This window comes from Rhipicephalus microplus, unplaced genomic scaffold (genome assembly GCF_043290135.1).
Source record: "Rhipicephalus microplus isolate Deutch F79 unplaced genomic scaffold, USDA_Rmic scaffold_14, whole genome shotgun sequence".
Classification (NCBI taxonomy): domain Eukaryota; kingdom Metazoa; phylum Arthropoda; class Arachnida; order Ixodida; family Ixodidae; genus Rhipicephalus; species Rhipicephalus microplus.
This window is the reverse complement of record NW_027464587.1, coordinates 16,024,120-16,049,993: the sequence shown is the minus strand read 5'-3', so window position 1 is coordinate 16,049,993 and position 25,874 is coordinate 16,024,120. Positions and strand designations below refer to the sequence as shown.

The 25,874-nt window shown below is 42.9% G+C and overlaps 2 protein-coding genes across 5 annotated transcripts in view; one reads left to right on the top strand and one right to left on the bottom strand.

Annotated features, from left to right (window-relative positions):
- The window catches only part of LOC119181451 (uncharacterized), a 607,968-nt gene that overhangs the window by 322,201 nt on the left and 259,893 nt on the right, over window positions 1–25,874 (bottom strand). For all 4 annotated transcript variants that reach the window (XR_012888604.1, XR_012888603.1, XR_012888605.1 and 1 more), the window contains exons 22-23: window positions 25,453–25,582; window positions 1,026–1,163 (exon numbers count right to left, since the gene is read on the bottom strand). Coding sequence is in view for 1 of the 4 variants with exons in the window: in XM_037432704.2 (XP_037288601.2) it covers window positions 1,026–1,163; window positions 25,453–25,582 (268 nt within the window). In the remaining 3 variants the exon portion in view is untranslated. The remainder of the gene's footprint in view (window positions 1–1,025; window positions 1,164–25,452; window positions 25,583–25,874) is intronic.
- Window positions 8,347–25,874, top strand: part of LOC119181453 (uncharacterized) — a 159,530-nt gene continuing 142,002 nt past the window's right edge. Inside the window, exons 1-2 of the mRNA XM_075882781.1 lie at window positions 8,347–8,589; window positions 8,849–9,110. The gene's annotated coding sequence lies outside the window, so the exon portion shown is untranslated. The remainder of the gene's footprint in view (window positions 8,590–8,848; window positions 9,111–25,874) is intronic.

The following is a 25,874-nucleotide window of genomic DNA, read 5'->3' as shown; positions in this document are numbered from 1 at the left end:
TGCTACACGTTCGCGGCATGTGATTACATAAATTGAGCTGATAGAACCCTAACAATGAACAGAATTAATTAATCATTCAGTGACATGCCAGAAACAAGCACTGACATGCATACTAGTGAGCCTTAATGTTGAAATATACGATGATATTTATGCTTCAAAAGACGTTTATTCAAGTTTAAGAGTCAACACAATTTAAATAGAAAGAAATCAGTAATTTGCACTTTCTTGCATTTATTTTGTCGCTACTATGTGAGCCCCATTTTCAGATTGCCCAAAAGCTCCAGCGCAGTGTCCAAATTCTCGTTAGCTAAGTGATGCTGTATTTTCGTTGTTCCATATTCAGAGCAAGTTTCGTTTCGCAACACTTAGTGATCACTTTAGGCCAACTTCTGCAAGGAGCAATGAAAAGCAGTGGCTCTGAGTTTGAATTAAGTGTTGTGAACACTGGCGCATATGAATTAGCACTTTTTCCCGAGGCTGCGCCAGAACCAGGACGTTGCTTCAAGTTAACTGTCAGCTCAGATTAACCTAATTCGAATTGACAAGTTCACTGTATATCTGTGCCTTAAAACCAGGATGTGTTAATCTGCACCGCTCGCAGCCAAGATATTAACTTTGGAACACCCTTTTCTTTTCCTGCAATCATCACATTGCACAGGATCTTTTCATAAGCAAGGAGGTGAGCAATAGTTCCTCACACACTACCTGAATGAGATCTCAGGTTGCATATTCCGTCCCTGCTGGTGGAAGCTTGGCTTTTTGCCCATCTAAATGTTTTCTAATCTGCATTATAATTACTACAAATAACATTTTCTGTGCTTTTCTTGGGTTGACTGCCAGTTATCATTTAGGTTGTGTCTAACAAAGAAAAATGACCTTAAATTTTTCTTCTTTTGTTCACAATACACAACAGAGCTGGTAGATCTCAACAAGATCACAACAGTACATGTGGAGAGAGACAAGGTGGCTCATTTCGCAAGAGCCATGCTTCAAACTATGAGGCCTTCAATTCCCTTTAAACTTACCAGGAACCTCTGTGTAGCCTTCTCCACTTTAGTGAGATTAATTTGGAAAAGATGTCGCGACCTGGACTCGAGTGAGTAAGTTAAGAGGTCGAGTGATGTCTTGGGAGTTGATAGATGACCATGCGAGGACTGCACCACCTGGTGAAAAGGACAGGAGGATGAATTAGCAAAAAAAGATGTTCACTTCTCCTGTCTTGGAAACTGTTTTAGTTCAATAGCAAATACAAAAGCACTGTAGGTGAGTTATTACTGCTGCTACAGTCACTGTGAGAATCATGTTCTATGCCAGTAGGCTCTCGATAATTCAAACTTGGGGAGACCTTAGGATTAAGATCGAATAATGCTTTGTGATCTTTATTATACAAAGTACAGTAAACAAAGTACAGTAGACACAAGTAAGAGGCAGGGTTGGCAAAAAGGCAAATTAATGCTTGACAAGGTGCCGTCACCCGTCCCAGACTATAAAGTGCAAAAAAAGCAGCAATGTACACATAATTTAAGTGTTTTAACAAAGAAGCAGCCACATTTACAAATTTTTTATAAAAACTTACAGAAAAAACGTTGGATAAACATTTTATTAAGTACAGACCTGTCTGCAAGACTGAGTTTATAGCAAACAAGGCAAGGAATATGTGAAGAAACTCAAATTTATCGAATAACAAACCAATTTATTAGAACTCATTCATGAAAATGTCACGAGTGTATACACTTCAATTATAAATACAACCTGTGTGACACCGCAGAAAGAGGAAAAATTATTCTTGGAGCACTACTAGATATGTGTGTATCTTCTTTTAAATGCATCACGAAAAGCAACTGAGTCAGATTTCAATGCGAAACGCAAAGTAAAGCGAATACGAAAGAGAATAAAACAAAAACCTGGAGCAGTAACAGTAAATAATTTGACTGCTGCTGTGAGTGACCTAAAAACAAAAATCAAAACAGCGAAGAGCAACTATTTCACTAAAACGTTGCCAAACTTTCTAAAAAATTCCCCCAGCAAGTTTTGGAGCTACCTAAAGCCTGCAAAAAACAACAAAAGCAACACACCCCCGGAAAAAGATAACCCGATCACTGCAGACAAAATGAACAGCTATTTCAAGTCTGTCTTCACTGTCGATGACGGAAACATTCCAGACATCGACTCTAGTGCGAAAGGTACCCAGGAATCGATTATTATCAATGAGCCCGGTGTCATAAATCTCTTGTTAAACTTGGACGCAAAAAAAGGAGCAGGGCCCGACAACATTCCTAACATCTTTCTTGTAAGATATGCAGAGTTGCTAGTTAAATATCTGTGCGTCATGTTTAACAAATCACTATCAACGTGCTCTTTACCTGTGGAGTGGAAAAAGGCCAAAGTTGTTCCTGTGCATAAAGGAGGAAGCAGAAATGATATATCTAACTTTAGACCTATATCCCTGACATGTACAATCTGTAAAATCTTGGAGCACATAATTCTTAAACAAATAACTGTTTTCCTAGAAGAAAAACGTATATTATCTCCCTATCAGCATGGCTTTCGCCGAGGTCTTTCAACCATAACCCAATTAGTGGAATTAACACATGAGGTATCCCAGAGTATTGACAACCAAAAACAAACTGATCTAATCTTCCTCGACTTTGCTGCCAAAGCATTCGACAAGGTATCACACAAGAAACCGCTTCAAAAACTTGAGGCCACCTTAGGAAATTCTACTGTTCTTAACTGGATCAAAAATTATCTTACTGATCGTACACAGTATGTGGAATTTAACGATGAAACCTCTGCTACCACCTCCGTCACATCTGGAGTTCCGCAGGGCTGTGTGCTGGCGCCAATTTTGTTTCTTCTCTTTATTAATGATTCGCCTACAAATATTAAGGAAAAAATCAAATTATTCGCGGATGACTGCGTGCTATATCGAGAAATAAACTCAACGGAGGACCATGTAGCTTTAAATAGTGCTTTACAAGATGTTTCCTGCTGGTGCCGTAAATGGCAGATGTCACTTAATGCAAACAAGTGTACAATTTTATCAGTAAGTCGAAAAAAATTAGGTCAAATTTTCTTTACACTATCAATGACGTTCCCATAACTAGAGTAAATCAGCATAAATATCTTGGAATTATTATAACTGAAGATCTAAGATGGGACGCACACATAAGTTACGTTACTTCAGCTGCACTACGCCGCTTGTTTGCACTCGGATACCGGCTTCGCCAGGCCCCGCCTTCTCTAAAACTGCTTGCATACACTTCCCTTGTGCGATCATTACTTGAATACGGTAATATTATTTGGTCACCATTCTCAAAACAGCAAATCACGAAACTGGAAGGAATACAAAGGAAAGCTATGAGGTTCATTTACAACAAGTACAGACATACAGATTCTCTGACTAAACTAGTTAAAAAAGCTGGATTACTTACTCTAATGAATAGAACAAGGTTAGCACGTGCAAAATTCATACATGAATTAATCCATGGTCATTTAAACATTGATGTATCCGCCTACCTTACGTTTGATCAAACTAGACCAACACGCCAAAAACACCCAATGAGACTTAACGAATACTCCTTCAACACAAACTGCTTTAAGTACTCATTCTTTCCGATAGCCACTAATGAATGGAATAAACTGGATCCGAGTATCTCCAGCACTACCGAATTAGCAAAATTTCTAACCCTTGTCGAAAATGAACTTTGTATTATGCAAACGGAATCACCTGGTTGATTTTAATATGAGTGTTCGTGTGAACATTGTACGAGCAAAGTATCATGTCATCATATTTTTTCTTTAAGCAATTTTTAGTACTGAATCCAGGTGAAGAGAAATCGCTCTGTTGATTCTTGATCATGTTTCTGTTTTTCAGTGTGTATAAATTTGCCCTTCCTTGAAATACTTAGCCATATTGTAGGGTAGTTTCTTATTGCTGTAATTTCTTGTTGTGTTTCTTGATGCATATGCCAATATGTCAACCAATGTGTCAACCAAGTCACTGCATTTATTTTCTTCTCACAACTTTTCTTTACACTAACGTTTTATGCCTTCTTTGATCTGAAATTGTTAAATGATCCGATTCTGTTAGTTTCATTCTGTACTTTATCGCAATGTATGTCTTTATTGTGTACTTATTCCAATTTTTATGTTCACACCCTTCCTGCTAAAATCCCTGATGGGATTGGCAGTATGTTGAAATAAATAAATAAATAATAAATTTATTCCATATAATCATGGCTATTTTTTTATTTAGGATGTTTTCAAACTTTAATATGTCATGTTTATTGAAAAGTGGAGTGCAATGTGTTCTAGGTCGAACCCCTTAAATTATCCAAACTATTCTTTTCTGTAGTTTATAAACACATTCTTTGTGTTTGTAGTGTTACCCCATAATAATAAACAGTAATTTATATGCGAGTAAACTAAGGAATAGTACAGTTGCTTCGTTATCCAAATTGGCAAAAAACATCTGATTTTCCCAATTACACCAATTGAGCGCAAAACACTGGTGCGAACTTTGTTTATGTGATATGCCCAGTCGCGTGTTTCATGAAAAATGATACCGAGAAATTTTTGGGATGTGACTCGCTAAATCGATTTTCCTCGAAACTTCACTTGGATGTCCCAGGGTATAGTTTTATTTTTGGGGCGAAAAATAACATATTTTGTTTTTTTTTGGTGCTTAGCTCAATCTTATTTGCTATCAACCATATTGATAAGTGCTTAAGCCATTTGTTTGCTTGCTCCTCCAAGCTGTTGATGTCTTTGCCAGAGAAAAAAACATTCGTGTCATCTGCGTATAGAACCATGTCCGGGGTTAGTGGTATGTTAACAATATCATTGATATATAAGAGGAACAGGAGCGGGCCTAATATAGATCCTTGAGGGACGCCGTACTTCATTTTATCCATTTTAAATACTGTGTGATGCGCATCACAATACTGAAATCAATTTGTTAAGTAACTAATTTGAGTGAAACACCCCTTATGCCGTATTGGTTTAATTTCACCAAAAGTATTTCATGTTTGATTGAATCGAATAAGTTCTCATAAGTATGACTCAGAGCAACATATAAACCTACGTTGTAATTTTGATTATTTCTAAGGGTTATATCAACATCATAGCCTGCACAGTACAATCACCGGTGGGAAGCACAATTCCTGTGAGAAGTATTTAAGTGACTTGTATATATTTAAAAAAAAGAAACATTTGTAAAAATCTGTTGTCTGTCATGGATTGATATGAACTAAACATTGATATTACTTTTCAGTTGTGTACCTATTATTTGTAAAGTATTTTAATTATGTCAAGTAATTCAGTGTATAACTATGCATGGTCTGATTGTAATCTTGTGTTTCACTTCTGCATGGGTTTGAGGAGGGCCTGCAGTATATGTAAATAAAATAAAAAAAGCTTTCAGGAATCAGTGATTATACTGGTGTTTGTTATAGTACAGTGCATGCCCTGCATATGTAATTGATATACTAAATGTACTATATCTAGTGACAGGTGGTAGACCCTTTCCAATATTTGTGCATTTTTTTTCCCCAACCACAATGCGACGTGGCAAAAGTTACTTACTAAACACTCAGCGCGCCATAAGCAAAGGCCAGGGCAACACGTTTTCTTCACATGACAGCCCTTCAGAGCCCATTCTTGTGTGGAGCACTGTTGTTGTTGTCCCTTGCTCCATAACCATTCACTGACACACCTTCAGCCATGCAATGCTGAGTAAGACTTGTCGTTCACTGGGCAGTCAGCTAACATCAGAAAGGCCTTAGCACCCAACCTTGCTGCTCCCTCCTACTTCTCTTCTCGAATCTTTGTTTTCCAAGTTTGCTCTCTAATGTACCCCCATTAATGCAATGCTCTTCTTTATCAGGGGAGGCAGGCTGGATTGTTCTGATAGAACCTATGACACCGAAGTGAATAATATAAATAACAAAAACCAATAAAAATTATATATAAAAAAACAAGAAAGATAAAAGATAAAATAAAATAAAACGTGCAGTTGACGCAGGGAAGCGAGACAGAAAATAAAAAAATAATATAAAAAAATAATGACATTGACAGAAACAAATATAAAACTAAAGAATTGCAAAAATCAAGAGGAATATTTAGGAAATAATTAAAAAAAAGATAAACAGTAAAAAGGGTACGAACTGTGCATAGGTACATGCACACCTTATATTCTTTTCCTCAATATATTACATAATAAACATATATGTACAGCTATGCTCACATTTCACATTGTGGATTGAGTATTGTAATCGTTGGTACTTTTCTCTTCTCCCTTCTTCAGCACACATATTTAACTGTTGATGGGCACAATTAGACTAGTTTAGGCATTTAGCTTGGGAAAATAGAGTTGGTAATATATAATTAAAATACAGTAGGCTCTGGATAATTTAAACTTTGATAATGATTTATTCAAACAAAATTCAATTTTTTGGTTGCCTCTCTATTATGTAAATGTTAAAAGCCTCTTAATTCAAACTCTATCATTTGGTTAATTCATACTTTTTGCATTTTTATACCAGAAAATATCTGCCGTTTCCCTACTACTGTTTAAAAATTTGCGTGCTTATATAATCCTAACAGTCTAAAAAGTAAAAGTAAGTACCTCAGGCTTTCAAGAAAAAGGATTTGCTAGTAAACAAATGTTTAAAACAAAGCACACGCACAGTAAAACATCATGCTTCTCAACTGGTATAGAGAGCTTTATGTTGAAGGCACATAATTATAGCAAAGAAGCAGTTTGCAATTTATGATTTCTTTAAGAGGTGTGATAAGCAGTAAATGGCCAATAAACTTGTGGACCTTACACCTATGCTTTCTGTTCCTCGCTTGCAGTTAGGGTTAAAAAAGTACTTGAAGAAATTTTAAATGTGATAAAATCAATGCCTAATCATAATATGTGGTGTCATCTCACCCAGAGTCATCTATATGAGATTTTATAATAATTCAAACTTCTTGATAACTCAAACAAAATTCAGAGCCCCTTCGAGTTTGATTTATTGAGAGTCGACTGTAGGCACAGAAAAAACGCATGACAAGACAAAGAAAGTGTTTGTCTTGTAGCTTCTTCATCTTAATTGTTCCATGTTTTTGCTTTTTTTGTACCCTTTTTTAATCATCGACTCCTTGTAGGTAGGGTGTCAGATGTACTTGTGACTGTTGAGAGTGCAAATGGTCAGCTACAAGTGACCAAAGTGGAATATATGGTCAGGTATTGACAAAAAAAATTGTATAATTCAACTGAATTTATGTAATAAGCAAGTTTGAATGAAATAGAGCTAAAACATATTACGAACACAGACGAACCAAACAATAAAAATTTACAAGCTAATGTCTGAATGATTGAGAGTACAGTTAAACCAGCTTGTAATGAACCTTCATATAACAAATTGCTCAATATAATGAAGTTTTTATATTTCTTATCGTTACTCCATATAGGCACATGTATTTGCGATCTCTATGTAACAAAGTAGCAGCAAGAGACATCCTTGATATAACGAATTTTCACTATAGACAATCTAGGAATTTCGCCCTGTATTTTGTCATCTTGGCATGAACATGAGCGAAGTGGCGTCGGCATGCTCGTGGCCCTGGCAGTTCCCAGGCGAAGGCGTGAGGCAGGCAGGCGGGCTGTTCTTGCCACCGGGATTGCATGCACGAATGAGCCCTCATTTTTTCTCCAAACCAAAAACAAGAAATACTACTTTGGCGTTGGCAATGCCATGCTTTTAGTTAGCGACACATATGTGGGGCCACACTGCATATGGAGGGCGCTTTACTGAATAGCTTTCCATGGTAACGTGTGGTTCGCTCGTTTTTGACGATGTGTGTGAGTGCATGGTTTCAATGCAAGTGCATGGTGTGGCCCCCGATGATGTTTATCTTTGCTTTTTCTCTTTTTCTTCTTTTTTTAATGTGAAAAACCGTGTCGGCATTACCGAGGAGTCAGATTAGGCGCTGATGTAAACTCTTCAACAGCACAGTGACAATGACTAATTTTGGGATGCCGATTCCCTCATGCGCAGTGTTGCCAGATGCCACCGAGTAAAGAAGCGAATACTCCCAACAAAAAAAGCTCAAAACAAGAGAAAACGATTAATTTTTCTATTTAAAATATTGTAAGAATTCATTGGACTTCATCTTCCTCATCTGTCAATAACAATCATCAGTCTTCGTACCGTTCCTCTTCATCATCGGCACAATCTTGCTGTTGCTTGAATAAAGCGTCAACTGAACAGTGGTATTTCAAGTGGTGGTATTTCAACCATGGAATTATTACAGCATTTTTATTATGACAAAAAATGTCTCTCAAGTAGAAAAGAGAGTTTAAAAAATCACTTCATTGTTTGGTCTAACAAAAATATGGCAACTATGAACAAAGCACATAGCTGCTTTTTGACATTCTCTCTAGAGCACTTCCCGTTCAGTTGAAAGCACATTTGCCAGCGCATGATTCGCGTTACCTGCTGTTTCCCCAACTTGTGTCTGACTTCAACACTTAACCATAGGCGTGCACGGGAAAGGAAGATCGAGGCGACCACCTGCTGTTCACCTAAAAAGGAGGGGGTGCTGCGATGAATCTCTGCTCGATGGGAAACTGTGCACGCACCTATATAAATTTAGCTACAAGTGATCGACAAACACGCTATTGGTTAAGGGAAAACGCGCATTGATGAATGTGATGATAACTAAAATAACTATATATTTGCTGAAAAAATGCGAATAAATAAATATAATGCATAAATATATAAAAATAAAAAAAATTGAATAAATTGGGCATGACAACGCAAGCGACACAATGTTCAACCCACGCCTAATCTTTCAGATTGCCATGTGCTGCTCATCGCCCGGTCCGTGCCCTTTGCTGAACCTACCCACTGAGTCCACAACCCTGTACGTTCGCGGGGCAGGTGGCTGCATCACTGAATGGCCTGCGATCTATCCGACACCCTCAAGTAATCCGGAACCAGCCTGGATTTCAATCCTGGCCTGGCAACTCAAGGCTATATAAGACGCATCCATCGGACAGCCATTTGGGGCACGACAACGCAAGCGACACAATGTTCAACACACGCCTAATCTTTCAGGTTAGTTATCTCCGCCATGCAACCGGGTATCGATGCGACAACCGTTTTCTTGTCGCGGTGTCATGCCCCTACGACCCTGATTTGTACCGTGCTATTTGCCTGTATTCTAGTACTGTTGCGTTTACCTACGATACGCTGTGTCACCTGTTATTGATCATTTCCGGTGATGTTTAGCGAAATCCCGGTCCCACAACAGAAATTCTGGCAGCCCTAAGCAAGCTGAAACAAAACCAATGTAGCATTCGTACCGAGCTGAACGAACTAAAGAACACACAACTCGAACCCAGCGAAATGCTCACAGATATTAGCGGCCGACTAGCGACTCTAGAAATCACGCACTTAAAAACGAATCTTGATCCAGTTGTGAGCGAGGCAAATCAAATTAAACGTGATACCAAGGTCCTGAAAGCTGCAAACAACGATACCAACAACCGAATGCGCAGGAACAATCTACTATTTCTTGGCCTCGATGATGCAGAAAAAGAAACATGGCAGGAATCTGAAACGAAAATTCTAAAACTATGCTCTGAAACTTTGAAGCTACAACTGGACACAAACACAATCGAACGTGCACACCGCTTAGGCAAATTTGAGAACAAGAAAAAGAGGGCTATCATAGTAAAACTAACCATTTCAAAACCAAAGAAAACATTCTTGCTTGCGGCCGTCTACTAAAAGGAACTGATTATGCTATCAGAGAAGATTTTGCCCCCAGTACTCGCCAAGCGCGCTCTAAGTTGATACAGTTCGTATGCTCGCATATGTGTGCCTTCAAACTTTCATTTTACAAACTGCATGTTGGAAACAAGACATATTTCTATGACATTACAACTGATAATGTTCTAGAGAGCACAAATACTTCCACATTTCGACCTACTGCTTCTGACGCACGTGATAGAAATTAACCAGGTACCAAGTGACACAGTTCAAATAACCAGTGCCGTTAAAAAACCGACCGTCTTCATTTTTGAATGCCAACATTGGTTTCACAAACATCAGAAGTGTTGTTCCCAAAAGACATCAGCTAGACGGCTTCATCAGAGACATCGGCACGGACATAATTCTTCTCACTGAGACTTGGTTAACAAACGACATCGAAGACTCGGAAGTTTTGCCTTGTAACCCGAGTTTCACGCTATACCGCAATGACCGAATGGATAGGAGAGGAGGAGGTGTTCTTGTGGCAGTCAAGAGCAACCTCTCGTCCTCGCTGATCTGTCATGATACTAACCTAGAACTAACGTGGGTCTGCGTACACAACTGCTCTGTGAAATCAGTGTTTGGGATTCGTTACAGACCGCCAGACAGTCATTCACTTTTTTGCGATTACCTGCGCAATTCTCTTACAAACATAAAAGATAAATTTCCTGACGCATCTATTTTTCTTTTTGGCGACTTCAACTATCCTGATATCAATTGGCTTCTTCTTTCACAACCCGATCAATCTTTCACCGGATCCAAACAGTTTATGGAATCTGTACTTGATTTTAACCTACATCAAGCAATCACCACACCTACTCGAAGTGATAACACTCTTGATCTGTTGCTCACCAGTTCCCCTGATGACGTATTGAGTGTCACAGTCCTTCCTGAAATTAGCAATCACAATCTTCTTCATATTTCCCTCTCAATACCACTGAAAAAAAGAGCACCTACAACCAAGTTAATAACTGACTACAACAGGGGAAATTTTGAGTTAATTAACGAGCAACTTGCTCGCTTTTACGAAAACTTTGAAAAACCCTACAGAACATGCTCTGTAAATTCTAATTGCAAACTTTTTATTATAAATACCCATTACTGAGCTTAAAAACTAAATATATCCCTACAATAATTGTGAAGTCAGACTCCAATAACCTATGGTTCAATAAATGTTTAAAATCATTGCTCACGTGAAAAAAAATGTCTATATAGAACAGCGAAATGCGAAAAATAGCCCAGAAGCATGGAATTGCCACCGCCTATGTGAACTTCAATACAAAAAGGCAGTTATTGCAGCCAAGGATAAATTTTGTCTGCTGACCTGATTATGATTCTTCGTTCAAACCCAAATAAATTCTGGCGTGTAATATCTGCGAAGCCGCAAACTAACCATATAAATCTTGTTAACTCTGATGATGAGCTGATAAGCTCCGAAGAAACCACTGCTGCTCTAAATACCTTTTTCACGTCCGTGTTTCACATACCTAATACCTGCCCTGTCGAACCTTTACCAGAGTTCTCTTCTCAGACCATGCCTGAAATACAAGTAAACCTGGATGGTGTATGCAACCTAATCTACTCTCTTAAAATATCATCCTCGGCTGGCTGCGACGACACAAATTCTTAATTATTAAAAAACACTATCGCACTCTCTAGCAAATTTTTGTACCTTATATTTAACCAATCTTTAAACACAGAAACCTTGCCAGATGATTGGAAGAAAGCTAAAATAGTCTGCATTTTTAAAGCAGGCCGGCCCGAAAGCCCCGCTAACTACCGCCCGATTAGCTTAACTAGTGTTCCAACTAAAATTCTTCAGCATATTATAGCATCAACTCTTATGACCTACCAAGAATAAATCAGTTTTTTCTACCCTTTTCAACATGGTTTCCAAAAGTATCTTTTCTGCGAAATACAACTGGCTTAATTTACTAATGACATACTACTGCGAATGGATGATCACGTACGAATAGATGCAATTTTCTTAGATTCCTCCAAGGCCTTCGAACGAGTACCCCACAAGCACCTGGTCATCAACTTACCTGCTCATCAAATTATGTGCTCTTGGTATCCCCCCAAACCTTATAAAATGGCTCGAGCATTTCTTAACAGGACGCGTTCAGTTTTACCATTGCTAAGAATTTCCAATCAACCCTTACCAGCATCATTTCCGGTGTTCCCCAGGGCGCCGGCTTATCACCTCTATTATTTCTTATATACGTTAATGACCTTCCTAGTAACATTAAATGACATCTGCGCCTATTTGCAGACGACTGCGTTCTTTATAACCCCCTTCACTCCCCTAACGATGCAATCACCCTACAACACCACCTTGACACCATTACCTTCATGGTGCGAAAAATGGCATATGTCCCTAAACCTCACTGAATGCAAGGTCATGTCCTTCACACGTAAACACAACACCTCAAATGAAACCTACCGCATTAATTCGGTTCTCATTGATCACACGCGCACTTACAAGTATCTAGGAGTTCATCTGACATCAACACTATCATGGGTGAAACACATTGAAACCATTCGTTCTGAAGCTTCTCGGACATTAGGCTACTTATGATGTAACTTGCGATCTGCAACTCCTGACATAAAGAAACTCGCATATCTGACATACGTGTGACCAAAGCTCGAGTATGCATCATCCATCTGGCATCCTTCACAAGCTTATCTCACCGATGATTTGGAAGCCGTTCAAAATAGCGCAGCTCGTTTCATTATGTCACAATATTCAAGGCATATCAGCGTAACCGCACTAATTCAAACGTTGTCACTCGCACCGCTCGCTTCACATCGCATAACCTCTCGTATCTGCCTCCTTCACACATTCTGTTACTTTAGCAAGTCGGGACACCCTCTCCTAAAATGCCCATTAGGAACGTCATCTCGCCTGTCCCATACGCACCCTCTGATGACCATAAAATGCCGGACGACGGCGATGAGTACCTCATTTTTCTCCCATGCCATAACACTCTGGAATGCGCTGCCAGATAATATTGTTTCTTGCAAGGACCGCCCAACATTTCGCGAAAAACTAACTCTTTTCCAAAATCCAAATGCGATGTCTTAACAGCACATTAACTTTTGCGTTTATAGTTGCTTTACTGTACTCCCAGAATTTATTTATCGCCTATCATATTTTTTTGTTTTGTTATGTGTGTTATTTCGACTTGTGTTCTTTATTTGCTTATTCATTGTAATCAGTGTGCACCCTCATATTGTTACATAGCTTAGAAACTTGCAACCTCGATGTACGACCCCCCCTTATGTAATGCCTTCGGGCCCTTAAGGTTGAATAAATGAAATGAAATAAATGGAATGAAATACCAATTAACATGAGAATTCACTGGAATATTCTACAAGCAACTCGGCGAAAAAAAAGAAGCCAAAATCAACCGCTTAATATAACTGGAACTGGCAACTCTTGCCTTGCGCCGTGAATTCGCGGGACAGTGGCCTTTCTGATTAGCCCTGGCAACAACACGACCGAATTCTGAATGCAATGCAATGAGTGCCACAGCAACCAATTGTAATGTTAAATGAAGTAGGGCCGGCAGCCTACTCTTTTGCATCCAATATCGCAGAACTCTCACAAAACGTGGTGTAAGCAAATGCGGCCGCTCCAGAAAGCAGTGCTCTTTTCATACAGTCTCTTCATGTTGAAAGGGCACTGTTGCTATGCACCATTGATTTTCAAGCAACCCCCCCCCCCCCCCCCCGTGTTTTTTCATGTTTGTTCAGAACAGCTGGTTTCCTTTCTGTTTGAGCATTCGACAGCAGTTCTAACTCGCAAGAGGATGTTATTTTATGCACCCTCCAGGCGATAGAAATGGGCCAGCTCATATGATCCCTGCTCAGCGTGCAGCGCTCACATGCTGTCACTCGCTCGTAAAAGTTATGATGCGCTAGACATGCTGTCAATTTGGACTTTTACAGAACGTGGTTGTGACGTAAAAAGTTTTCCGAAAGTGTCTGTATAATTTGTATAATTGTAATATAATCTGTATAATTTCGAAAGTGTCTGTACAGTGACTATAAGAAGTGGAGCAGCCCATCAACGACAGAGGACTCGACTAAATGTCAACACAGTAAAGGGCAACGAGTTGCAACACGACGATCTGCTAGAACGTTCCGCTGTTGATGCCATATTGACTTAGGGCTAGTGGCTAGGGCTAGTAATGGATTTAAACTGAGTTAAAGTCAGTGTGTCTGACCATGTACGTCGATTGTCATTGAGCTATTGAGTGTTATCAAGCTGTTGAGTGATTTAATGTGAATTCTGTGTATTGGTTTTGTGCGTTCAGGGTATAAAGTTTGTTCTTCTTGCCATGGTCGTCTCCAGTTTCTCTCAAATCTCTTCTTCCCAAGCACCGCCGAGATAAATTAACGGGACATTAATTGGCGAACCTGAGCCAGGATTTGTGGCCCAGTCACGTTATCATCGGGGGTTGCAGACGTGGATTGGGAGAAGATATTAAGATTAATTCGGGAGCAAAAGCTCAATAAGGAACAAGGTCTAAAGTTGATTGAAGACAAAAAAGACTCGTGTTCAAAAAGAGTTGGAGAACAAAATGGAGAAGCAACGTGAGTTCGAACATGCCGAACTAGAGGCAAGATGCGCTGAACAAGAGGCAATACGTGCCAAACAAGAGCCAAGACGCGCTGAACTAGAAGCAAATCATGCTTTAACACTTGAAGCTTATGCTCAAGAAAAACAGGAGCTTGAGCACAAACTGCAACTGGCACTAGCCAAAAGGAGTGTTAGAGAGGCAAAGGAAAGGCCCATCAGAGAATTCAGTGTGCCCAATCATCACCGTTTCGTTGTTGTCAAGTAAATGAGTAGTGAGCACGCATGGTATACAAACGATCGCACACTCTTAAGTGATGAACTGAAGAACCTGTGCTTAAACATTATATGTTCTGATAGTAAGGCACCAGTTCAGAAGCTGTAGGCTAGTGTCATGGAAGAGGGCATAGAGAAAGAGAATGCAATGCCTCTAGATATCATAGAGGCAGGGCATAGTGCTTCAGTGATGAATGTGTATATTGAAAAAAAAAAAAAAAAGCAGATCGACAATGCAAGACAGAACACCAGAGATGAGTGCAACAAAAGGAGTCTCTAAAATGCACGGTGGTAAACGCAGCAAAGTTGAGGGAACGCAGGCACCTCGAAAGGCATTGCAAGCTAAGGGCGCAAGAAAGGCTGATCAGGTAGTGAATCATAGATAAGTAACACGAAGAAAAAAGAAGGTTGCAAAATAAAGTGGAATGCTGGGCCAGTTGGTACAACATAATGTGGAAATACATGAGTGCACAAGATAGAAGGAAAAGCACTTGACAGGAAAGAGTGTCTTTCCTGTCTAGTGCCTTTCCTTTTACAAGGTGCGCTCATATATTTTCACATTAAGGTTGCAAAAATGCATAAAGTAGATTTCAAAGATTCGGAAACAAAGAGGGTGATGAAAGATAAGACGTGAGCTGGGAAAGTTGGTCTGAAGAGGCATCGAGTGAACATCGCCAATGAGATCAGCTGTAATGAGCGTTCGAGACGATGGGTAGCGAGTAGGCGCAGGAAGAAGCTCAAAAAGATGCGGAATGTGAAGAAGCATAGACTCAAGCTAGTTGTGTGTAATTGGTAAATGCTTTTGTAGAAAAATAGATTTTGGGCAGGGATTAGATATTGTATAGATTTTTGGGATATTGAATGTTGAGTACGTTGTGCAGTTGTTTTTGTGAGTGTATCCATGCAGTGTAAAATAAGAAACGGGTGGACATGTGAACGGTCGACTGTAGTGTTTAATGCATGGTGATGAAAGTGTGTGAACATTGTGTGAACGATAGCAGTGATGATGCAGGAACAAAAAAGTGCAGTAAGTGGTGAATAATTGCGAGGTAAATTCAACAGAAGGTAAAAAAAAAAGCCAAGAGAGAAGAGCGAGATGCAAGGGTGCATGCATCATTTGGAGAACAGAAATGACCAGTTTTTTTTTTAGAAAAACTCTTTAAAGGGGGCATAACGTTATGAGTAAAGGAGAGGTACGAGGTGCCTACCGAATGTGGAAGCGTGGCAATGGTGAACGAGGAGAAAAAAAGTCACCCGAGGGCACGTACAACAGCCATGTCGATGCAGGAGATTGATCAGAGAAAGGCCCGTGGCACGGGACATAAGCCGACGTAAAAAATTTCAGAGGATGAGCTGGCACTGTGCCTTGGGGCTCCGATCTGCGAAGACTTGGGAAACCAACATCGCTATAGCGACTGAAGTAGCATATATGCTCGATTCTGAACGATGTCGGCATGAGAGGTTTGAGAAGTGGCCATCAACCTCGGAGGTGCTTTCGAGTGAGACTGCCCGAACTTGCCGCACTCTTGCCCAGCAATTCCTGGTGGAATTGCAGCTATCCCATGTCGCGCTAGAACAGGAGCAGCCCACACCAGTCAGCAGAGTAGACATGTCAGCAAGGGAGTTCATGATGAGCTAAGCCTAGCGAGGCCGAATATTCAGACGAGGACCAAAACACCCACAATGAGAACAAGCAGTTCATTTGGCTGGGTTAACCCACGGCAACCAAAAGAACTTGAGCAGCCCGTCAGTGATAAAGGACTCGACTAAATGTCGGCACAGCAATGGACAATGAGTCACAGTGCGATGAACTGTAGGAACATTATATTGTTTACAATATATTGGCATAGGGCTAGCGGCTAGGGCTAGCAACAGATTTAGACTGAGTTACAGTGAAAGTTTGCTCATGTACGGGTTTTTTTATTAAATTATTGAGTGTTATTGAGTGATTTAAAGCGAATTTTGTGGAATCGATTTTGTTCGCTCAGGGTATAAAATGTGTTTGTCTTGCCACACTCGTCTCCGTTTCTCTGAAATACATCTTTCCCAAGTGCTTCAGAGATAAATTAACCTAACATAGCACACCGGGTACTTCAAAACCCAAAAATATTAGATACAAAACCACACTTATAGTGCAGAAGAAAGTTTTTCACAATCTCCATGCAAAAGACGGACTTTTGTGCAGCAGCAGTTTCAGTTGATGGCAGTTTTTCCAAGCAGCTTCTGAGTCTCTTGAGCAAGTCTACAGCAGCTGCATTGCTTTTTTTCCACAAAGCATCTCCACAGCTTTTCCTAGTACATTTCAGCCAAATTTTTATGACAACCACATTTTAATGAAAACGTGGTTGCCATTTGCCTTGTGTGATGACGTTTATTCGAGCAGAGAAGTCGCAACGAGGTCGCAACGGAAAGTGGGCATACGGCAAGTCTGGCAAAGACGGCACAAACTCTCGCACAAGCAGAGCACGGGCTTTTCGTTTGCTTCCGAAGGTGCATACGCGTTGGTGCGTATGCTCCACTACAATACCCCCGGGGTGAAGGGTAGCCATCCTGGCGACTCAGGGAGTAGCCACAATGAAGGGGTCGTAGTAGGGCTTGAGATGGTCGACGTGTACGGTCTCGCGTCCTCGACGGCGCAAATCTGGTGATTGTGTTAATGGCTCGATGATGTAATTCACCGGGGAGGTCGCGTCAATCACACGGTATGGACCATGGTACCGGGCCAGAAGTTTAGAAGACAGGCCAGGAACACGTGGGGGCACCCAAAGCCACACAAGGGAGCCAGCACGAAATGTAGAAGCTATGCGATGAGCGTCCTCGTGTCGAGTCTTTTGTAGACCTTGAGCTTCACTTGTCAGAGACCGAGCCAACTGACGGCAGTCTTCAGCGTATCTGGCGACTTCCAAAAGCGGGGAGCACTCAGATGCATCAGGGCGGTACGGTAGTATAGTGTCGATTGGGTGGGAAGGTTCGCGACCGTACAATAGAAAGAACGGGGAAAAACCGGTAGTCGCTTGCGTCGCGGTGTTATAAGCGAAGGTAACAAAGGGCAATACAGCGTCCCAGTTAGTGTGGTCGGAGGAGGTGTACATCCTCAGCATGTCGCCAAGTGTGCGGTTGAACTGCTCAGTAAGACCATTTGTCTGTGGATGGTATGCGGTAGATTTCCGGTGGATGATGTTGCATTAGTGAGGATAGCTTGGATGACCTCCGACAGGAACACTCGACCCCTATCACTGAGTAATTCCCGCGGAGCACCATGGCGTAGAATGAAGCTGCGGAGAATGAAGAGTGCAACTTCGTGGAGGGTCGCTGCCGGTAGAGCTGCAGTCTCAGCGTAGCGTGTCAGATGATCGACTCCGACAATAATCTACCGGTTTCCAGAGCTACTATATGGGAGGGGGCCATAGAGGTCTAACCCACGCGGTCGAATGGGCGAGCCGGGCACGGGAGCGGCTGTAACATGCCAGTAAGGTGCCGCGAAGGTGTCTTGTTCTGTTGGCAAGTGGTGCAAGACTTAACGTATTTCTGCACAAAGCGATACATTCCTCGCCAGTAATAGCGTTGGTGCAGCCTTTCGTAGGTTTTCAGGCCACCTGCGTGAGCACTTTGGGGATCTGCATGGAAATTTATGCAAATGTCAGAGCGCATATGAGTTGTGACAGCAAGGAGCCACTTCCGACCACCAGGCATGTAGTTGCGGCGGTACAGAATGTTGTCTCGTAAGGAAAAGTGGGCTGCTTGCCGGCGTAGCGCTCTCGTGGAAGGGACAGCAGACGGATCGGTAAGGTAGTCGACTAACAAGGCAAGGTATGGGTCTTTACGCTGCTCCGAAAGCATGTCAGTGGTGTCGAGTGGTGACAAGGTGGTAAAAGAGGGTGACAGAGAAGCCACATCTGGTGTTAATGGCGATCGGGAAAGTGCATCGGCGTCCGCATGCTTGCGACTGGAACGATATACGACACGGATGTCATACTCCTGCAATCGAAGTGCCCAACGCCCCAGACGTCCGGACGGGTCTTTCAAGGTGGAAAGCCAACATAGAGTATGGTGGTCTGTGACCACGTCGAAAGGACGGCCGTAAAGGTACGGGCGAAACTTCGTAAGCGCCCAGATTATGGCCAAACACTCCTTCTCTGTCACGGAGTAATTCAATTCAGCCTTCTTAAGAGCGCGACTTGCATAAACGACTACGTATTCGGTCTGGGTGCCTTTCCGTTGTGCCAAAACTGCACCAAAACCAACGCCACTTGCATCAGTGTGAACTTCTGTGGCAGCAGTGGGGTCGTAGTGGCGAAGAATAGGTGGCGAGGTCAGCAGGCGGCGCAGCTGGTGAAATGCGTCGTCACATGCAGGTGACCATGCAGATATACCTTTGCTGTTGGAAAGCAGACTAGTCAGAGGTGCAATGATGGACGCGAAGTTGCGCACGAAGCGACGAAAGTAAGAGCAAAGACCAACGAAACTTCTTAGGGCTTTCAGTGATGTGGGCATTGGGAAGTCAGCGACAGCTCGAAGCTTATCGGGGTCCGGAAGAACACCGTCTCTTGTGATGACGTGTCCCAAGATGGTTAGTTTTCGGGCTGCGAAGTGGCACTTCTTGGTGTTAAGTTGTAGGCCTGCAGAAGCTAGACACGTCAGAATCTCGTGGAGACGACGATGTGTCGGGAAATCAGCTGAAAAGACTACGATGTCATCTAGGTAACACAAGCAAGTTTTCCACTTGTGGGCCCGCAATATGGTATCTATCATGCGATCAAACATTGCAGGCGCGTTGCAGAGCCCAAATGGCATGACTTTAACTCATATAGGCCATCCGGCGTTACAAAGGCTGTTTTAGGGCGATCACATTCAGCCATTGGCACCTGCCAATACCCAGAACGCAGATCCAAGGATGTGAAGTACTCGGCGCCTTGCAAACAGTCAAGAGCATCGTCTATTCGTGGTAGCGGGTAGACGTCTTTCTTTGTAATCTTGTTTAAGTGGCGATAGTCCACGCAAAATCGAACGGTGCCATCTTTTTTCTTTACCAAAACCACGGGTGATGACCAAGCGCTTTGAGAAGGCTGTATGACTCCACGTTTAAGCATGTCATCTACTTGCTCCGTAATGACGCGGCGCTCTTCGGCAGAAACGCAGTAAGGACGCTGTCGCAGAGGCGAATGTGAGCCGGTGTCAATAGTATGAGTGACAGTCGTGGTGCGACCCAAAGCAGGTTTCTGAAAGTCGAAAGAAGAGCGAAACTTGTTAAGGAGAGCAACAAGTTGGCTGCGATGCGAGGGGGGAAGGTCTACGTCAATAGCATTGTCGAAGGCTGGCGAGCTTGATGGCTCAGACGCCCGAGTGATTGCGGCAATGGGACATGGCGTTTCGTCTGGAAGAATAATATCATTGATATGGTCGACAGGTTGCACATATCCTAACGTTTCACCACGAAGCAAGCCAATGGGGTAGTTGCAGTAGTTGGTAACCAGCATTACGGTTAAACCAGATGCAATCGTAAGAACGGCAAATGGGAGCACGATGCACTTGCGTTCAGTAAAAAAAGGGGATGGCGTAAACACCACCGTGGCGTCAGGTTGTGCCACACATGAAAGGCTAATAGGGACTGAAGCTTCCGGAGGCAAGGTGATGTCGTCGTCAGCGATGAGTTTGCAGAGCAGTGGTGAATGGTCGGGCGATGGAAACTCACAACTTGGCACTAGGGACACTTCCGCACGGCAACAATCGATGATAGCTTCATGACCTGATAAGAAATCCCAACCCAAGATGAGGTCATGAGAGCAAGATGGTAGTACAAAAAATTGGACGATGTACAAAACGTCTTGGATGACGACGCGCGCCGTACACACAGCCGAGGGCTGAATGCGTAACGCGCTAGCTGTGGACAGCACGATGCCACAGAGAGATGTGGTCACTTTCTTCAGTTTGCGACAAAATTTTGCGTTCATCACAGAAACGGCGGCCCCAGTATCAATTAACGCTTGTGTGGCGACTCCCTCAACATTGACATCAACAACACTTTGCGGTGAACATGGAGGCCTTGATAATTGCGCAGAAGTTGCAGTTCTTGACTCTGGAACTGCACTGATTAGTTTCCCTCCTCAGGAGGTGGTCTATGAAGCATAGGAGATGGCGATCGGCGACGAGGAGATGGGAAACGAGAAGTTGATGGGCGACGATCCGAGTCAGAGTGCCTCTGTTCGTATGCAGATGTGGTGGCCTGCTGCGACGCATAGGTAGGAGTTCCAAAGGAGGCGTACGCAGGTGTGGGACGGCGGCGGCAGTAGCGTGCAATGTGGCCAGGGATGCCACACGCGAAGCAGATAGGACGGTTGTCATGGGTGCGCCACTCATTAGATGGACGGAAAAAGCTAGGTGAGGGCCTGTAAAACGGAGCCGCTGCCGGAGGAGGTGGAGCCGATAAGGATACTGGATGCGGTGGGGGCCGCGCAACCACAGCTGCATAGCTGAGAGGTGAATATGGTGCAGGTGGTGCGTAGCTGACAGCTGAGAGATTAGATGCTGCTGAAGTGCATGCGTAAGGGGTGGGCACTGTAGGTAGGACATCGCAAAATTCAGTGCGTATGGCCTGCTGCAGTGTCGAAGGCAGACTTGCGGTGGGCGCGTCGCTATGCGGCAGCAGGGAGAGCTGTCGGGCGACTTCCTCCCTGATGAAGTCTTTGATCTGGTTGGACAGACTTTCTTGGCGAACGTTGGCATTTGCGAGTGCGACAGCCGAGATCGAATCTGGTGGTGAGACACTCTGTCGGGTGATGGAACGCTGACGGCGTAATTCATTGAAGCTCTGGCACAGGCTTACGAGGATTGCCACCGAGGTCGGACTTTTCGCTAGCAACATCTGGAATGCGCCATCCTCAATGCCCTTGAGAATCTGCCGAATTTTCTCTTCTTCGGGCATAGATGGGTTAACACGCCTGCAGAGGTCGAGCACATCCTCAATGTAACTCGTAAACGTTTCGCCAGGCTGCTGGGCGCTGTGGCGCAGACCCTGGTCAGCGTGGAGCTTGCGGACCTCTGGTCGGCCGAACGCTTCTGTTACGAGGGTCTTAAAGGAGGACCAGTTGGCGATGGCGGTTTCGCGGTTGGTAAACCAAAGCTTACCTACGTTTGCCAAGTAAAAGATAACGTAGGCGAGTTTAGAGTCGTCGTCCCACTTGTTGCTGGCGCTTACGCGTGCGTACAAGGAGAGCCAGTCTTCGACGTCTTGCTCACCACTTCCGCTGAAGATTGGTGGATCCCGCTGGCGAGTAGCGCCGGGGCAGGTAGACGGGGCAGCCGATGGTGCTGGCTGGGATGGGACGGGCTGGTTGGCGACTGCGTCAGTCATGTTTCGCGGTAGTCTTTCAGGCAACTTGCGAGAGCGGAGCTCCAGGTCTGCTTGGGGATCTCAGCAGCCTCCACCAAATGTGATGACGTTTATTCGAGCAGAGAAGTCGCAACGAGGTCGCAACGGAAAGTGGGCGTACGGCAAGTCTGGCAAAGGCGGCATAAACTCTCGCGCAAGCAGAGCACGGGCTTTTCGTTGTCTTCCAAAGGCGCATACGCGTTGGTGCGTATGCTCCACTACACTTGCAATATTTACCGTATTCAGCTTTTTATGCTACCTTTGTAGTTTTGAGCCTTGTGTGAACCAAATATTTCATACTGTGATGGCTCTCACATTTTGTTTTTGTTTTTATAAAAAAAATAAACGCCACTGAAATCGAGCTTGACCCACGAGAGTTCGTACAACTAGGTCACCATGACCAATGACTTGCTATTTCAGTGCTTTTTTTTCTAAAGAAGTTTTATTGTATATTGTCACTAGATTGTGATGCTGATGAAGGCAGAGATGGCTTGTCTAAAATAAAACTGTTTATTTGGCTGAACTTGTGGCCGGTAAACTAATAGTCGGAATACAGCAGTGCACACTGGCAAGCGGCAAACAGAGGGTTGGCTGTCGATCAACTGAATATCATTTGGACGTGCCGCCTTTTTAAAATCAGCGTCAAGCTTTCCAGTCTTATCAATGGTGATCACGCAATCTCTGGAACAACCTCCAATGTTTGCGTCTTGTGCACAAAATTATCTACTACGATCGTGAAGCTGCTCGAACACTGAAGCATGATCTGCGCTGAGCAATGCTGACAGTCTTTGTGTGTTTAAACTGAGAACATCGAAATATGTATATCTTGGCAATATGCATATTGCATTTTGCAGTTGTCACTGATTTCTTGTGGAGTAGGAACACTTTGCACTGCCTAGATGGTACAAAGCACTTACAGAAGGCAAAAAGATGCAGCAGGAACAGGTCTGCATGAACTACACTGCACTCCATTTTTATGACGATTCTCCTCGACACACACTTCATCCTTCTGTAGTGCTCTACTTGTTTTTGCTTTCATACGTCTGTGCCTTCCCATAACCTTCCTCCTCTATTTTATTTTTTTATTTAAATGCAGTCTCGCGTGTCACCTGATGAAAATTCAAACAGGCAATACTAGTTTGTCTAGGAACAGGGTACACAGATGTGGAAGCACTCCTGGTAGTATGCATGCAAAAGTGCCTTTTGTAGCTGGTCTGGAGCATCCAGAGAAATTTTTTCAAGCTGGCTTGGAGCAGCCAAAAAGGCTTTTTTGAGCAAGTTTGGAGCAGTCAGAAGGATCATTCAGAGCAGATGTAGCTCATCATACATATGACTATAGTGCACCAAAACAAGGACACAAAAGAGGGAGATACACACACAGAGCTAACTTGAAAGTCATGTTTTATTTGTGATCACACAAGCTATTTGTGCAAAAACAGTAGATTGATAAAAACCTAGAGAACATTATGTAAAGATATAGCGCAACTCATGCACATGCCATAATTGATTACGACAGTCTGCACTCACCAATACCAAAGTGATGAATTGAGATTCAGATTTTCTTTAGCTGACAAGACTTAAGAAATTCACACTGTCATGATTAAGAGGGCACGCCAAGCACTGGATTGCAGCGCCTGTGTGCGAGACCCCCGATGGTGCGGATATGCACCACATTTGTGTACCAGATGGGGCAAGAAAGCTCGTGGCAAGCGACCTGAGCGGTAATGGGAAATCCCAGAGGATGAGCTGTCACTGTGCATTGGGCTTCGAACTGCGAAGATTAGGAAGGTCAGCGTCACTGCTGTGACGGAGGCAGTAGAGCCGCCTAGTTCTGAGGCTGTTGGTGAAAAGGCTCGAGGAATGGCTGTCAATTTCGAAAGACTTGAGTGAGGCTGCCCGGACTTGCCGCAACCTATCACCGCAGTTCCTGGTGGGCCTACAGCTCTTCTGCTTCTAGCCAGAATGAATGCGGCCTGCACCCCAGTCAAGATACCGTTGACGAGTTGAGCTAAGCCTAACTGATCCAAAGAAGACGAGGAAGACCGAAAAAAAAACAGCAATGAGATCGAGCGGCTCGTTCGGCGAAAGAGGATGATGACTGTAGGAACTTGGGGAATATGTTGATGACAGCATCGACGAATCGTCGATGTGGCAACGGGACAAACTGTAAGAACGCTTCCGCACTCAAACGCCATTTCAGATAGCTACTGGCTAGGGCTAGAGTTGGCTCTAATGCAGAGTTAGTTTTGGTTTTCAATCCGTTGTAGACAGGTGTGTACATATAGTGTTAGTGAATTTTGAGTGCTTTAATACAAATTTTGTGTACTTGCTTCGTTTGTTCTTTGTTTATAAAGTGTTTATTTTGCCATGCCTGTCTCCCATTTCTCTCAATCCAATTCGTTGCAAAAAATAAATCGTGACACACACTGACACATTTTTCTTTCACTTTGTCAATTTATTAAGCTTCAATTATTTCACACGTAGTTCAGTTACAAGCGCTATAGAAAACATCGGTGTTATAAAACAATGGAGTGCCACAATACCATTGACAGTGAATTTCCAAATTGAGCAATCTTCTACATACTGTCATTGCAGTAAACCCAATAGATAGTACAGTTCCTTGGGGACTTAGTTTTTGCAAAGGACCTGAAAAAGATGTGCGCCAGCTCTGCGTGAAGCTATCAGAGTTGAAAGATTGGATTTTATGAAACAAGTAGTACATAATTGCATTACCTTAGTTGTGTGCAAGTGAAATGTTTTGATTTCCTTTCGGCCCTTCTTTTCCTCAACCCACTTATCACAATTACTGCCTATCACAATGGTATTTTTTTGGCAGTTGGATATTGTTATAAGTGGACTGCCCTTATAACGTGGCGGCAGGAAGCACTAGACCGGGTTGAATAAAGGAACATAGCAGAGGCCTTTGCCCTGCATTGGGTGTAGTCTGGCTTATGACTTCTGACTGACAATGCTGCCCAACACGCTAAGTACCTGAAAGTACTCTTGGCAATACCTCCAGATGTTTTTAGTTAGCGACTTCAGTCATTGCGTCATCACCATTTACCGTATAGTCAAACTACACCATCACATTTCAGGGTAGTCATCCCGACATGCTAAACTCTCTTCAAGTTACCTTAAATGCTGCTCAGTGTTTCAACTACAACTGGCATTCACGATACCTCCTTCAGTACCTACAACAGCTCTTTGGCAACTACAAGATAATCATTGCAAAACATTTCTACAATGCATACTACCAATCCACACTGTTGTGCAGTGGTTGGTTCATGTTTTTGCAGCTGTGTAGAACTTCTGGTATTTCACAATCGTCATTTGACCATTTTCCCTGTACAAGACTGCAAGCACTGACTGTACTGCAACAGTCCTGGCACGTGCAACACATTACCACCAGCACTTGCCTTGTGTTTGCCGACAGTGGCGGGTGTCTTCCAGTGGAGCAGCAAATAAGCCCAGGCACCGGAACCATTTTCCGTGAAGAACTCATCTGCCAGCAGCTCTCTGATCCAGCCCACATCGCCATCAGGTCCTCTGAAAGATGACAAACGAGTCAGCTAGCATCTGGAGGTCCAACTTGTGGTTGAAAAATGTAGCAGCAACACCTCCGAATGGGTTTGAATACTTTAAGCATGAAACTAGAGTATATTCAGGGTTGAGACAGCTAAGACTAAATTGGGAGCAGTTCTTGGAGGAGAAATCAATTTCAAGAATAATCTTGCTTGGGAGCAGTTAGTGGCATTTAATATGTCGTTCCGGGAGCTTCAACATGAAAATTTTTAGCCACGTGGGGGCACCAGTCCATATTTTAATTGGTTTGTTATAC